Source organism: Crocodylus siamensis, chromosome 10 (genome assembly GCF_052110815.1).
Source record: "Crocodylus siamensis isolate JL-2025a chromosome 10, ASM5211081v1, whole genome shotgun sequence".
Lineage (NCBI taxonomy): Eukaryota > Metazoa > Chordata > Crocodylia > Crocodylidae > Crocodylus > Crocodylus siamensis.
In genome coordinates this window covers 69,560,219-69,575,395 of record NC_143404.1, presented here as the reverse complement: position 1 = coordinate 69,575,395, position 15,177 = coordinate 69,560,219, and the positions used below count along the sequence as shown (strand labels likewise).

General features: G+C 49.2%; 1 protein-coding gene across 2 annotated transcripts in view; it reads right to left on the bottom strand.

Annotated features, from left to right (window-relative positions):
• Positions 1-830: 830 nt before the first annotated feature.
• The window catches only part of LOC149856791 (DEP domain-containing mTOR-interacting protein-like), a 28,079-nt gene continuing 13,732 nt past the window's right edge, over positions 831-15,177 (bottom strand). For both annotated transcript variants that reach the window (XM_090065277.1, XM_090065278.1), the window contains 7 exons: positions 14,627-14,750; positions 10,836-11,014; positions 9,262-9,447; positions 8,726-8,866; positions 7,537-7,607; positions 4,163-4,267; positions 831-2,047 (listed from right to left, as the gene is read on the bottom strand). In XM_090065277.1, the coding sequence (XP_089921403.1) occupies positions 1,922-2,047; positions 4,163-4,267; positions 7,537-7,607; positions 8,726-8,866; positions 9,262-9,447; positions 10,836-11,014; positions 14,627-14,750 (932 nt within the window). In that variant the 3' untranslated portion in view covers positions 831-1,921. The remainder of the gene's footprint in view (positions 2,048-4,162; positions 4,268-7,536; positions 7,608-8,725; positions 8,867-9,261; positions 9,448-10,835; positions 11,015-14,626; positions 14,751-15,177) is intronic.

Here is a 15,177-nt window from a genome sequence, read left to right as displayed (position 1 = left end):
ATATTCCCAGCGAGATCGTCGCGCTGTAACGTGCTGGTGACCCCACTCAGACAATCCCAACAAATATGCCCAAGGCCGGTGCACCAGTGCTCGACAAATTAATAGTCTTGTTTCAGGAGCAGATGTGCAGCAGCCTCTGCATTAGCATCAGCATCAATACAGCAGCCATTTCTACTCTCACAGCTCATTCATGATGTATATTTGGGGTCAAATTTTCAAGAGAGGTCAGCTCCCATTTAGGTACCGAACTGAAGAGCCTTCAGCACAGTGTCCGTGAGACGACAGTGGGAGATGCAGCAGATGCAACCTCTGAAAATACAGCTCTAAGCAACGCAAGTATCTACGCTGCTTAGACGGCTGCCTCCTCTATCAGTATGCGTGGTATTATATTCATGTATTTTTCACAAGCAATGCTTCAACTTTAGGGACAAATCATTAGCAGTACATGCAGCAAACTGATAAATCAGTGTCCTGCTATGAAGAATGAGGCTGTACGTCACTGATGGCAGAGTGGGTAGCATGTTTGCTAGGATCTGCATCATGTCTAAATGGAAGAAGGCTAGAGATGCAGAGAGAGGCATGCAAATCTGCACAGAGATTTGAGTAGATGACTTCTGAGTGAGACAAGACTGGGCAAAATCCAAGCCTCACCAAACTCAGTCAATGGCAGAACTCATGAACACCAATGAGACCACAATTTTACTCCTGCCTCTGAGTCATAGCTTATCATTTTAAATCAAGGGACTCTGGGTTTTGTTCTTGCCAATGACCCTTCCAGGTATGTCAGTACTAGGGGCAACACCACCACACAGGAAAAGGATCACACAAAATATAACACAAGACATTTATTGTATTATTTCCAGTATGTTGTTGGATGCCTTGCTAAAGAAACAAGAATATATTTGCTAAGTATTTTGTGAAGATGTGAGCGCACTCAATGATCAATCACCTGAATGTGAAAAACCCATGTTCACCAAAATACACATTTTTGAAATTCATCTGGGTACAGATTTGGACAGGACCAGCTACGAAATGGATCCGCTGCTGTGGCTTTTCTGTTCGTCTCCAATCTTCTTTTCTCAGGTGTGGGAATCTTCTTACCCCTTGCGCTTAACATGAGAGTCACCTTGACAGATCTTATTCATTAAAGATACCGCAAATTACAGTCGTTTAAATGAAAGTTAACAATTTTAGTCATTGGCCATACAGTCTAAGAACCTTTCGAAATAAAAAAGAAATGTCCCTTTGGAGCATGTCAGGTTTCAGTCAGAAGAGGTGGCGCTTTCTCATATATCGGGAAAGGCAACCGGGCAGCCTTTACTTTCTGGGGTGGGCAGCAGCACCATTCAGCAGCTCATCTGGACGTGCACACACAGCTGCCAAAAAAGCATCTCTACTCGACTCTTTGCACAGGAGGGTTGAGGGGGACTCAGAAATCCTGCCCGGGGGCATCCCACAGAACGGTAGGACTCGAACCAACTTCTTGCTACTTACCAGTCTCTAGATGACAAAATGAATTCAGGTCTCACTGGATTTGTGACTCGACTAGCGGTCCCTGTCAAGATCTGGATCACCACCGGTGTTGAGCCCTACCCTCAGACCCCGAGGATGAAGCCCTGAACTACCAGTCCATGCCGTGAGACCTGTCCTATTAACTTCCAATTGCATCAACAAACATCAAAATACCAGGCTAAACCTCAAACTTCATCTCTGAGAGTAAAAGACCAGGTTGGGTCCCCTTCCTGCTGAGCAGGGAGTTACTTAGCGATACCTAAAATGAAATGCTGAGTGCTGCCTGTCTCTCAACTCTTGCCCCTCTGTGGAGCTTAGATACCCAGCTCAGGGCTGGACACAGGGGAGATTTGGGCACTCTTTGGGAGCTATTTCTCGAAGCAGAGATTAGGAGCAGACAATTCTCTGCTCATTCCACGGCTTCCATGACCTCCATCACAAGCGTTCGGGGTCCCGTCATGATGAGGCTGCTGATGGTCGGATAGTCCAAATGCAGAACATACGCTCCATTCACAGAGAAAACAAACTGGCACACCTGCAACGGAGAGGGAGGAATGGTTGCATTTCCCGACGCCATGACCTGCCAGACTGGAGCAATGCAGGTCCCTGCTACGCTGCACGGCCACCAGAAAGCACCCGACTTCAGCGGTTGCACTATGCACCGCTGTCTTCCAAACAGCAGCCAAAGGGATTGATGCTGAGAGCTACCACGAAGTGCCTCTTTGACCTTATGATGAAAAATTTCAGCTGAAGTGAGGCTTGATAGTATAGTTCGGCAACTTTGTCATAAGCGATTAGAAGAAGAAGGAGTTCGAAGAAATGTTTTCTCAAGTAAATAAAGTAAACGTCACCGGTACTTACCCTATCCAGGTCTGCAGATGAGTCTAACCCTTGCCCTCTCTGAGACATTATTTCAAATATCCCAGTAACTTGTATTAGATTTGTACAAATGACTGTGCTTGGGCTTTTCACCATTGACCAACAAAGCCACAACTTTCCTTTTCCTTTATTTCTAAAATGCTTCATCCGGAAGCACAAAACCCATTTACGTTCGGTCTGTTGGTCTACCATGGTTCTCAGGAGCTCGGCTTATTTTATGCGAGATGGAAACAGCAGAATGATTGCAAAATGAATTCATCCAAATGAGCCTCCTTCCCTAGAGAGATTTATCCATCAGTGCAGATCCAAACAGCTTTCACATAACAAAAGAAAATTCCACGGACCAACTTTGTTTTTAGTAACCAAGGCAAAGAAAAACACTTAATTACCCTAAAATATTTAATAAAGAACATTATATGCTAGTGTTTTCCTCTTTCCCTTATGTAAATTAATTCCATGACATTATTAGAACTGGACTGGGAGTTTTCTATTGATTTTTTTTTTTTTTTAACTTAAAATGCAGTTTCAAAACTTTTCATTCTAGTTTTGACCGAATTATTCAATTCTACATCAGAAAACTTGAAACAAATATTTAAGCCAAATGAAATCCAGTTTGGTTCCTTGAATTGAATGATCCAGCTAGTTTGACATGAACCTGTGTCCAGCTGAGCTGCAGGCCAGGGGTCTCGGCACCATTTCCCTCTGAGCTGGACTTCAGGATGTGCTAGCTCTCCCTTGATGCTCTGCAGTCTGCCTAACTGAATCCCTGCAGCGGGTGATGGGAAACCTGTGCCTATGGTATCTCATGGGCAAAACCACCCACAGAACCAAACAGAGGTGCGAGACACTTGACGTATAACTCCTACCAGCTCCGAGGAAACTCAGCTGGATGCAGTTCAGTCCAGGGCACAGACCAAACACCCCAAATCTGAACAAAGATTTTTTTAATGCTCCTCCCCCACTCACCTTCCTCAGTGGGGAGTGTCCATATTTTTCCCTTTTCATCCTAATTTAGGAAAAAAATGGAATACCCACATTTTACACAAGACAGATTCTCCCATGAGAGAGGGACGAGAACATATCCAGTGAGCAAAATGCAATGCATGAGCAGAGCAGGGCTCACTTCGCCCTTCACAAAGCGATGATAGCAGCCAGCTAATGAGCTGCTCCTCTCATTCAAGCAGTGATGTCTGGGAAATGGGCTGGCCGTGTGGACAACCCTGACACGGGGAAAATCACAGTGACCACGCTGCTGCTAGCAGACCCGGGCTCTGTGCCACGCTCCTCGGGCACCGCTGGGACAAAGCACTTGTCTTCTGGAGCACCGCTTTGTCCTGGGTCTCTTCCAAGCAGAGCCAGCAGCTATTCAATAAATAAGCTAAGGAATTCTTTAGAACAAACCAGTCAGGGGACCTACAAGCCACAGCTTCTTTTCAAGCACCCATCGGGTATTAAATGACACGAGTCCTTGCTGGCAATGGCTTGCAGAAACAAAAAAGTGTCCAAGCGGTAATGCAATGGGTTGCATTCACTTCCTACCATCAGCTTCTCTCCCTCTTCAAGGATTAGGAGGTAAGACAACAGCACTCACCGTTCTCCATATATTCCTGAAGACAGCCAAGCACCATAACACATAGCCAGTATGGAGAGACATGCTTTAAAACATGATAGTGACTATGGGTTAATTCTTTCCTCCCGCTGCAATCAAGGATGAAACTGTGTTTGATCAGAAGGCAAATAACACACTGGAAAGGGCAAAAGAGGACAATACCTTCATGCCAGCTGCAGCAGCAGGTCCTCCAGGGTCCACAGCCTGGATGTGGCAGGGTCTCCCTCCTCGGACCACAAACCCCCAGCCCACAGCATCCCCTACAATCTACAAGCAGAACAGAGGGTAGGTGAAAAGCAGTGGAGTGATTTTCTCCAGTGACAGTCTTCAGGAAGTCCTGCTGAACTGGAGATAAGGTCATCCCATTAAAATACTTCCTTCATCATGTGCCCCATATGTTCTACATCAACAGGACCTACAAGTGCATATCCTTAATACCATGACCTGGTGGAAGTACCCTCCATCCTAGTAGAAATCCTCTGCAAGATTCAAACCCTGTTTCCATAGGAGGAATGGGCACAAAGCTCCTCAACACCAGGGGAGCTGAGATGTAGTATCAAAAGCCCATCACTAAGGCACAAGATGCCCTGCTTCTCACTAGGTTAAGATGTCCTTTCTACAGAAACTAAACCAACCTTCAACTCCCTGCAGGGGGGCTGCAAAGAGGACGGAGCTGGACTGTTGTCAGTGTGGGCAGATGACTGAACAAGGAGCAATGGGCTCAAGTTGCAGCAAGGGAAGCTGAGGTTAGAGAAATGTTTCATTAGGAGGGTAATAAAGCACTGGAACAGGGAGGTGGTGCAGTCTCCATCCTTGGACATTTTTAAGACCCAGCTAAACAAAGCCATGCCTGGGATGATGTAGTTGGGGCTGGTCCTGCTTTGAGCAGGGGGTTGGACTAGATGTGACCCCCTGAGGTCCCTTCAACCCTCATTTTCTGTGATTTTATCAGGGGGCTCTTTTGCATCTCTCTACCAGCATGAAAGTTTGCCAGGGAACCTTATACATTACAAAATATTTTTTTTAAGTGTAAGAATGGCCGTGGTGGCCAAACCGAACCCTAGAAGAGAAAGCCTGTGACTCTCCGGAAGTTGAACAGCGTGCAGTCAGCTGCCCAAACCATCCATTTCTAAATGAAAAGGAATACATGTTGAAATACTTTTCTCAAGTCACTTTGTTTCTCTCTCTCTCCATGCAGCACTGTCTCCTGTATACAGTGCTTCTGATGAAAAGGTGTGCTTTTGCAAGAATTAATCCCTTGCTAAACACACTTCCATTGGCAATTCTGATGCACCTCAAACTGTAGTGAGCCTAGGCAGGCTGCCCACTCCTGTCCTCCCTAGGAAAAAAAGTGAAAGTCCTTTAATTTAAATAAAGGTTGCCTTAGCATTACAAGCCAAGGTGTAGTCTGCAGAGAGAAATAAGCCCATGGTAAGTGCTCTCTCACAGGGCGGGTACAGTTTTCTACTGTCCTCCAAACCGTGATTTGTACCGTCCCCTTGTCCAGCAATGGGTGACATTCCCACGTGTCAGCCCCAAGCAACATCGCTTGTTTTGTGGGTATCCCATCAACTGCCTGTCTGCATCTCCGAACGGCTCTACTGTGTATCAGATATCTCCAGTCTACTATTTCTGCTTATCAGCGTTGCTGGGGCTACGTGGCAGCTGGTGACACAATCCTGCTGGAATCAAAGCAGTTGTTGGTGTCACAGCAGCGTCTGCGAGCGCAGCAGCAGGATGGCTCCTGGCTTTCTTCTGCAGCCAGAAAGAGACGTTGAATACGAGAAGGTCGCGCTGCAGACGCCCCGCTCTGCATCCTGCTCCACTGCAGGGACTACTGCTTCCCCCCATCTCCCCAACTCCTGGGTAGCTGCATCGTTAGGACACACTGCAGTCCTACTCCCCACACTTCTTGCAATATTTGGGCTTTTTCTTTCTGATTATTTCTTTGCTCTCCACAGTCCATTCAGGTGCCTGCAGTCTGATGGCCTGTCTCTGCCCTGCTTCCTGGATCCCTTTAAATCACCCCTGTAAATTTGTTTTGCACTGGTGGTTGTTACCGGTTTGATCCTTTCCCCGAGTGTCATTGGCACTTGCTATATGGAGGTATTTGTCGCTGGAGAGACTGTTGAAAGGCATCTGATCTTAAACTGCAATTGCACAACACATCCAACCTTAAACTGCAATCACACATCCCTCCAAATAATCCCATCTTTTATGAGGGGCCTCTAATCTCTCCAGAATGAACACACCTGGACGTCAGAGCTTCCAGGGCTATAACACCAGGCTTTTGGGTAATCCAAAACCGCAGGGTCTCTTCAGGCCTTATTCTGTTTCGGGCCGTAGTACACGAATACTTTTTTCACCTAAGCCAGTGGTTATTCCTGGAACAGCTTCTCATTCATTTCTCATCTGTTTTGTCCCCAAATGAGGTAGTATAAGCACTTTGCTTTCATCAGCTCTATGCGGAGACTCCATTTCCCACTCCCCAAAAAAGGATTCAAGCAGCACAGTTAAGAAGGGAAAGTGGTCCATGACAGGAACCGCAGCAGCAGAGGAAAGGCCCAGCCTGCCAGTACTCACCCTGGGACAGAGCCACAGCCCCTTTGCATTGTGCTGATAGGACAAGTGTGCCATAAAGCCTTCTTAACAGTCTAGCTAGGAATTATCCCTGCTTCAGGGGATAATTGGTCCAAGTGTCTTCGAGCCAGACTAAAGGATTTGGCTCCTGCATAAGAGACACGTTCTCTTCCCTCCCGCGCCAGGGAGAGACCAGGAGCTCTGTGCAAATAAGCATTTACAGGAAGAGTCAGGGTGGGGATTGCATCCCTACATGCTCATAAGGCACTTAGCAAAGCGCCAGCTTCATCTTTCAAAGGAACTACCAGCAGATTTCAAAGTAAGGCAAATAATAATTAAGAAACCCATGGCTCAGGCTCCTTCTGGCATCCCAGAGCCTCAGCTCGGTAATTACTAGCTTCGTAAAGGGATGGGTCGTGCCCAGCAGCCCACCAGAAGAAACAGGAGTTAGTGGTCCTGTTGGTCAGGACAGGTCCTTGTGAGCCCATAAAAAGCTCCATGGTAAAGCCAGAGATGTCTTTAACGCTCTGACATAAATGGGGTTAGAGCGCCCTGATGGACCCGCAAAATTACATGGAGAAGTAGTCTTCCTTCCAGAGGAAAGGTAAATGAACGGCACACCGTCTTGGCTAAACACAGCTGCAATTAAACAGGATGGGATGCAATGCAAAGGGCAGCTTTGCTCCCCGTCTTGTGACTCCGCTGCCTACAACATGCACAAAACTACCACAGGTAGCAGCACCCTGAAGACAGTGTCTGCCAGCCCCAACCCAAAGAATATGCCAAAGATCACCCAAAAATCCAATGCCATCACCCAATGCCATTACCCAAAAATCTCACAAAGGAGGAGTCTGGATCTTCTGCACAGAGAAGTCAAAGGCAAGCAGCAAGCGACAGCACAGCCAGGAGAGGTTAGCAACATCCCATTAGCAGTGGCGTTCGGAGTGGTCACTTACGGTTAGTGTTTTCTTGATGTATGGTGCCCCAGGGGACAGAAGCTCCTCGTTGGTGACAGGCTTCTTTAACACTAGAGCCAAAGGAGACAGATCCCATCAGAATCAACACATGCAGAGGTTTTGTATGGTCCAACGCGTAACAAGGAAGCCGGGGGACTCCCCGCCTGGAGACTGGCTGTGGGAGCCCTCCATGCAGAAGCGTTCTCCAAGAACCGAACGCACTGGCAGACACCAAGACCTCTTCCCGAGCTGTTTCTCCAGCAGAGAAACATTAGAGCTGGTCACAAGTTTTCAGCTGCATTTTTAGCTTCGTTTTGTTTTTAATAAACTTTCCACAAGAAAAAAAGGAGCATGCAAGCATTCAGTACTTGAATACAGTTATAAGCAGTCTACTTATCAATGAGAACTTGAAAATTTCTGGCAGGTGCGTGCACACGCACGTGCATGCACACGCACGTGCATGCACACATGCACGTACACACACACACACACAGTCTTTAAAACTTCTTTGCAGAAATAATTCTCTGAAGCGCTTGAATAAACGCACATACACCCTCCCAAAAGAGCTCTGTCAAGGGCTAGCAAAAAAAGTCAGCACTCCCCCCGAATACCCAATGCTTCGAGATCAAGCTGTTCTGAAGATGCAATAAAGCAAGACGACGATGACAGATATCCCATCGTCCCCACCTCCACAGAGAATAGATGGTAAAAATAGATGATCCAGGGTCCATCACTTTAAAACTTGTCTCCTGATTTACTTTTTTTAATAGTGTTTTAAAGCAAAGCAGCTTTGCCTCACAAGATGATGTGGCATACGGCATCTAAGGGAAAGAGTCATTTATGCAAGGGAAAGGAGGGAAAGATCATTGGGCTCCTAAAGGAAACCAGCTTCTACCTTAAGGGTGAAAAAGCAAAGCTAATGATGTCCTGGTTACCACCACTGGTTCATGCTGCATCCCTGCCCCCTGCCCTCTGATCCAGAAGAGGCATAGAGGTGTTGCAGGCAGCAGGAACTAAAGCAATTCCTCCCTTCCCCCTTTGACCTCTTCAAACAAGCTCTGTTATCACTAGTTTAACAGCTGACATCACTCCAGTCATGCAAAACAGGGGGAGAAACCCAAGCAAAAACCACTGGGCTTGAGATCCCGCCTTGCCCCTTCATCAGCATGGCAGGAAAACACGCCCGGACCTGATTTGGGGTTGCATTCAGTTGCTGGCAAGAATCCCAAGCTGGGGGTAGCACTGAAATAGGGGTTGGAGCTTCCAGCCAGAGACGTGACGCTGCTTCGGCGAACAGCTGAGACAATTTTTATCTCCTTGTTGGGCTGTACTGAAAGACATGAACACAAACAGCAACTGGATCTGTGTTGGCAGACCCAGGTGAATCCCAGTAGGGATGCAGACAGTTAAGCCTTTCTCCCTTGCTCCCAAATTTCCCTGCTCCCCCAGGGTCCGAAGTTCCCCGTTTCCCTGTTCCAGCAGGGTCCTCGTGAGATTCCCACTCCGTTCTGGGGGGGCGCAAGCAGTCTGAATGGTTTGGCCCCACAAGCTCTGCCTCTTTGGAAACGGCCAAGGCTGGGGCCTCAAGGACGGGAGCAGCAAGACTTGCAACAAGATCCTCATCTCCCACCCCCAGGGTCGAGGTGCATTTTCCCAGCCTCTCGCCTTGCTTTGCTTGTTTCCTGCTCCCGCTCAAGGCTGCTGCTCGGGGCAAAGAGCAGTTACCCGAGAGAAAGCTGGTGTTGCCTTGGTCTGGGTTGAGCTTTCGGAGGCAGAAGGGACTATCCGGGCTGTCCGACAAAGCCCGAGGCGAGTTCTCATTGAGCAGCTCCGTGAGCCGCCGCCTCCGGCGGAAGTTGATCCGGAACTGGTAGAGGAGGTTGCTGTCGAAGAAGTGGTACCTGCTGGAGACTGAGGAGAGAAAGGATGGGCAGGCAGGTGGGTCTCTGAGCACAGTCGCGTGCGCTCTTAGCTATGCCGACAACTCTGGCCATATTTGCTGCTCTCCTTTACGCCCCAGCTCCCAGAGTCGAGTGATTAGGCAAGAAACTCCATTTTCACTAAATAACCTGAGTTTCTCGTCCTCATCGTTGCAAGCAAGAATGCCTCCCGGCTCAGGGGCGCAAGGCAAATGATGAGGCCCTGAATGGATGCATTCAAATGACAACATTTTCCGGTCTTTATAATTAGGGGCTGCCATGCAATGCATGTCCTTATTCCCACATTTGCCAACACAGGGTGCATGGGAGTGGAAGGGGGGACTAACCGCAACCAGGGGACACCCTCCCGCTTTCCCTTTCTCCATCTGGAACGGCAGGGAGGATTCAGAGACGTGTCCCCTTCGATGCTGTCTTAGCAGCCACGTGCTGAACCAAACATTGCTACCGTGATATAAGCAGCCTTCCATTAAAAACTGCCCATTACTGCAGCAGAGGGACTAAATGGCAGGGCAGTCTTTCTAGAGACAGCTTAAGAGCACCTACTCGCTCAGCCCCCATTAGCTTAGGGAGCTTTGAAAATCCCCTTCCTCCCATCGCCCCATGCCGTTAAACACTCAGGGGCTCTTTGCCCCTAATAAAACCTCTCTCTCCCCGGTTGCCCAATAAACTTAATTATTGCTGAAAGTAACTAGGAGAGTGTAGCAGCCCAGACTGGCTCAAGGTAAACCCACCTTTCCTGGAGGTGACCTCCCCTGCCGGCTGTAGCCCCCCCGCACTGAATTGCATGCTTCTGTGCTGGGGAGAACTCATTTGACCCCTAGTTGCAAATACCGTCGGGAAACTATCCAGGGTCTCCGCTCATTTTTGAAAGGGTAGGAGCTGTTCTTCCCCAACAAAGATATGAACCAATATCTGAATCTCTGATACTTGGAAAAGGATCCGACCCTGGCCCAGTTCCCTCAGCTCAGCTGCTTCTAGTGTTAATGGCAAGTGCTGGATCTGATCTCCCCCGCTGCTTCCTCTCTCTCTCTCTCACATGCATACATACAGACGCACCCTTCAACATCCAGAAATGGATCCTAGCTCAGGCTTGGGCTTGAAGCTTTGAAGAAGTGCCAAGGAATGGCTCAGATTGCATCTCAAAGCCTTTGAGGGCAGCCTCAGACAGCCCGGCTGCCAAAGGTCCCATTCTCCATAGATAGCACTCAATAGGCTCATTACTGTCGCCGAGGAGGAACCGGCGCTCAGCACATGACGAGCATTTGCTGCGTGGTATGAATGGAGGCTTGTTCCCAGCACTGCAGGGAGAGGAGCCCCATCCTCCCCCTGCCCGCCCCATCCCGGGGGGTTCCCACGTACCGTGCTGAATGATCCCGTGCTCCAGCAGTGCCCGGCCTAGCTCTATCGCTTCCTTTCGGTTGGCAGTCTCCCCTTCTTTGATGAGCCAGTCGATCATCTCACAGCCCAGGAAAGTCCTCTGGTACTTCACAGCGTTCTCCTCTCTCACCTTCAGTATCGAGTCCTCCACGCTGATCAACCTGGCGCAGAAAAGGACCAAGGCAATGGGTAAAGCAGAGGCTAGGAGGGGGAGCAGTGATCTTTCTGTTAGCCCCACTGCTACAAAAGTGGTGCAGGGCTTGTCCTACCTGCAGTGGCCAAGAGAGCTGGCACAAGTGAATGAAACAAGGGCGTCTAGGTTGTAGCCGGGTTGCCCGAAGGACATGGGCAGACAGGGTGAATCTGATCTCTTGATTAGCCCAACTCAAATAGTTGGAAAAATTCTTCTGTGCAAGCTTTCGGGTAGAAACACCATGCAGATGCTTCCTCACCACCTGCAGATGCTTCCTCAGCCTGACGAAGGGCATTTATACCTGAAAGCGTGCAAAGAAGAATTTTCCCAACTTTTTGAGAGAGTCTAATAAAAGATACCAGGTTTACCCAAAGGACCTGGTCTGCAACAAAGGAGGTGAGTTCACAGATCATTGCCTGCTCTACACAACACCAGTGCAAGTGGAGTGAGCTACCCAACACACCAAGAGCATTTACACTGGGATTCAGTGTTCTCACTCACTTCACAGTAACTTCCCTTGGGGGAGGAGCCCTCAGTGGTGTCATTTTAACCCAATCTATCGTTAAACCAGTGCAGAACCATGAATAAACCCTCCAAAGGGGCAAGTGAACTGAAAGCAAAATGTAAAGGCTCCCCACTGGCTTATGGAAATAAATTTAAAACGCAGTCTTCAGTTAAAGTCATGCAGCCCTCTCCCTCAGACAAGCCCTGAGAAGTAGCAGAAAGCCCATTACTTAAAATATTTAAGATAGTAGAGAGAAAAGGCAACCGATGTGAGAGGTCGAACCCACCTGATCAAAGCTAAACTTTAGGTCTCCTTCTAAACACAGATGAGGAGGAAGCAGCCAAGGCACTCAAGAGTTGAATGCACAACCTGAAATGCCAACTCACTCGGAAGATAAGATGAGAGGTAAAGAGCTTTGCAAGCATTTGCAACAGAACCCAGAACCAGGCTGGAAAGGCACCTGGTGTCTGCATTATTTTTTTAAAACTTGCATTTCATGTTCTCAGGGGCTGTCATGCAAAAGGCACTCCTTTCACATGGGTTCAAAACAAGCAAAAAAAAGGTTGGAAGGGGAGGTGATTTCAGCAGAACTAATTCTCCTGGAAACTCAAGGCAAGACCAAGTGTTTGAGCCAAGAAAAGCAACCTCAGAGAATTAAAGCTGGGTAAGGGTAAGACATAGCATAAATGCAGCCCTGTGTCCTGCAAGGAGGAAGGCTGATGCTTCTGCATCCACAAGAGGGTGCATCAGCCTCACAGATGCGGAGGGCTAGCAGGAGTTTTGCAGAACTCAGTTTCTTATACTGTGCAAAAGCAAAAGAGAAATATCACCTTCCCCCTGCTCATTCCTGCTGGTCTGAGGACAAATCGTGAGGCCAAGCCCCGACCAGTTCCCCTCCCTGCTTGCCTGATAGTAGACTCCTTTAGCTGCAATTTTTGAATCCGACTGTTGATGCTCAGCAACTGATGGAGCATCAAGATAAAAAAAGGGAGGAAGGAGGACCTGGGAAACTATAGGCCAGTCAGTCTTACCTTGATCCTGGGCAAGCTTTTTGAGAGAGTTATCCTGGCACATATCCATGAGGGGCCGGGGGGGAGATTATGCTTAGGGGCAACCAACACAGGTTCATCAGTGGCAGGTCCTGTCAGACCAACCTGGCGGCTTTCTACGACCAGGTCACCAAATCCTTAGACGCAGGGGGAGCAGTGGACGTAGTCTTCCTGGACTTTCGGAAGGCCTTCGACACTGTCTCTCACCCCGTTCTCATTAAGAAACTGGGGGCTGTGGTGTCGACACCCACACAGTCAATTGGGTCGCCAACTGGCTGGTGGGCCGCACCCAGAGGGTGGTGGTGGTGGATGGGTCCTTCTCAACCTGGAGGGACGTGGGCAGTGGGGCCCCCAGGGCTCAGTCCTCGGGCCCGCGCTGTTCAACATCTTCATCAGCGACTTGGATGAGGGGGTGAAAAGCACCTTGTTCAAGTTCACAGATGACACTAAAATGTGGGGAGAAGTGGGTATGCTGGAGGAGAGGGACAGGATACAACTAGATCTGGGCAGGTTACAGGGGTGGGCGGATGAGAACAGGATGGGATTCAACACTGACAAGTGCAAGGTGCTGCACCTGGGGAGGAAGAACAGCACCATACCTACAGGCTGGGGAACCCCTTCTTGTCAGGGCAGAGGCAGAAAAGGATCTTGGAGTCATCATTGATGCCAGGATGAACATGGGCCGGCAGTGTGGAGAGGCAGTCAGGAAGGCCAACCGCACCTTGTCCTGCATCCACAGATGCATCTTGAGCAGGGCCAGGGAGGTGATCCTCACCCTCTATGCGGCACTGGTCAGGCCGCAGCTGGAGTCCTGCGTCCAGTTCTGGGCGCCGCACTTCGGGAGGGATGTGGACAGCATGGAGAGGGTCCAGAGGAGGCCACTTGTATGATCAGGGGACAACAGGGCAGGCCCTATGAGGACAGGCTGCAGGACCTGAACCTGTTCAGCCTCCACAAGAGAAGGCTGAGGGGGATCTAGTGGCCTGTTACAAACTAGTCAGAGGGGACCAGCAGGCATTGGGGGAGTCCCTGTTCCCCCGAGCACTGCCAGGAGTAACTAAGAATAGCGGTCACAAGCTGGCAGAGGGCAGGTTTAGGTTAGATATCAGGAGGCGCGACTTCACGGTCAGGGCGGCTAAGGTCTGGAACCAACGTCCAAGAGAAGTGGTGCAGGCTCCTGCCCTGGGGGTCTTTAAGAGGAGGCTGGATGCACACCTTGCCGGGGTCATTTGACCCCAGTACTCTTTCTTGCCATGGCAGGGGGTTGGAGTTGATGATCTGCTCAGGTCCCTTCGACCCTACTAACTATGAAACTATAAGAAGGCAGTTGAAACAGCAAAGTACAGAGGTGATTCAGGGGGCAAAACAAGTTCAGATAAAAAGGACTGAATGTGATTCACAGAAAACAATTTCCCAAATTTAGAACAGGAGCTGATGGACAGAAATATCTAATCAAAAACACTGAGACAGAGAAGAGTTTCCCTTCCCAAATGAGAATTTGTTTCAGTTGAAATGATTTGTGTATTTATCTTAACAACACCCTGAGGAAGCAGGGACGTGCCAGAATACCCATTTTACAGATGTGCAACTGAGGCACAGAGGCAAAAGGACTTCCCCAAGGCTGTGGCTGAACCAGGAATTGAATTTGGGGCTTGCAAATCTTCAGATAGTTCCCCATGGGTAGCAGGGAAGCCCATGCTCATTACTGATGGCTCCAGGCTGTGAAGTTTAGGCCTGGATCTGAACACAGACCCTCCACGGCATCCATGGGCTCAGGCTCTGCATCCTGCTCACATCCACCTCTGAACTCCACCTAAGCCTGTTGCTTTGCTGCAGAGACAAGGAGAACAAGACATCGGGTGCAGATAACTGATCAGCGACAAGGAAAGCAAGACATCGGGTGCAGGTGACTGGTGCAGGGCGTGAAGGAGAAAGAGCAGCAGCAGTGAAGGTCCCTGAAGCTTCAGCAGTGAGAGAAGCCAGGCCATCGCATGGCGATAAACCATGCAAGGAAGGACTCACGTACTTCTCGTACAGGCTCTGCCCCCTCATGAAGACCTTCACATCTTTGTTGAGAGGGAAAGTCCCGTCGTCCTTGCGGAAGCGGTACAGCAGCTTGGCGTCCTTGTAGTCCGAGTGCTCGTCGCAAACTGGAAGGAGTTCAGAGCAGAGCCATCAGCGCTGCAGGACACAGCGTACCCTATCCCACAAGGTCTGCAGAATAATTGTCCATCATTTGCAGATGCTAAGTGGTGGTCCTGACCTCGGTTTTGACCTGCACCATAGCTGGCTCCATTAGAAACCAGTTCTGAATAGGATCCGGCACCTGACAAGGGGGTCTGGATACACATATCCACTCCCGGGGTGGGGGAAAGGGGTGCACGGCTGTTCTGGGGAAAGCAATCAGTCAGGTCTCATGCACAAAACCTATGGGTGGGCTCAGCTGAAATAAGGCAGAGAGTTTCTCCCTGTCCTGCTCACGTGGTTAAGTCTAATTGTTGCACTTCACCTAAAGTTATAAGAAATGTAGCTCGCTTACAGTCTGTTTGGTTAAAACGCCCTGGGTGGAGTGATGTC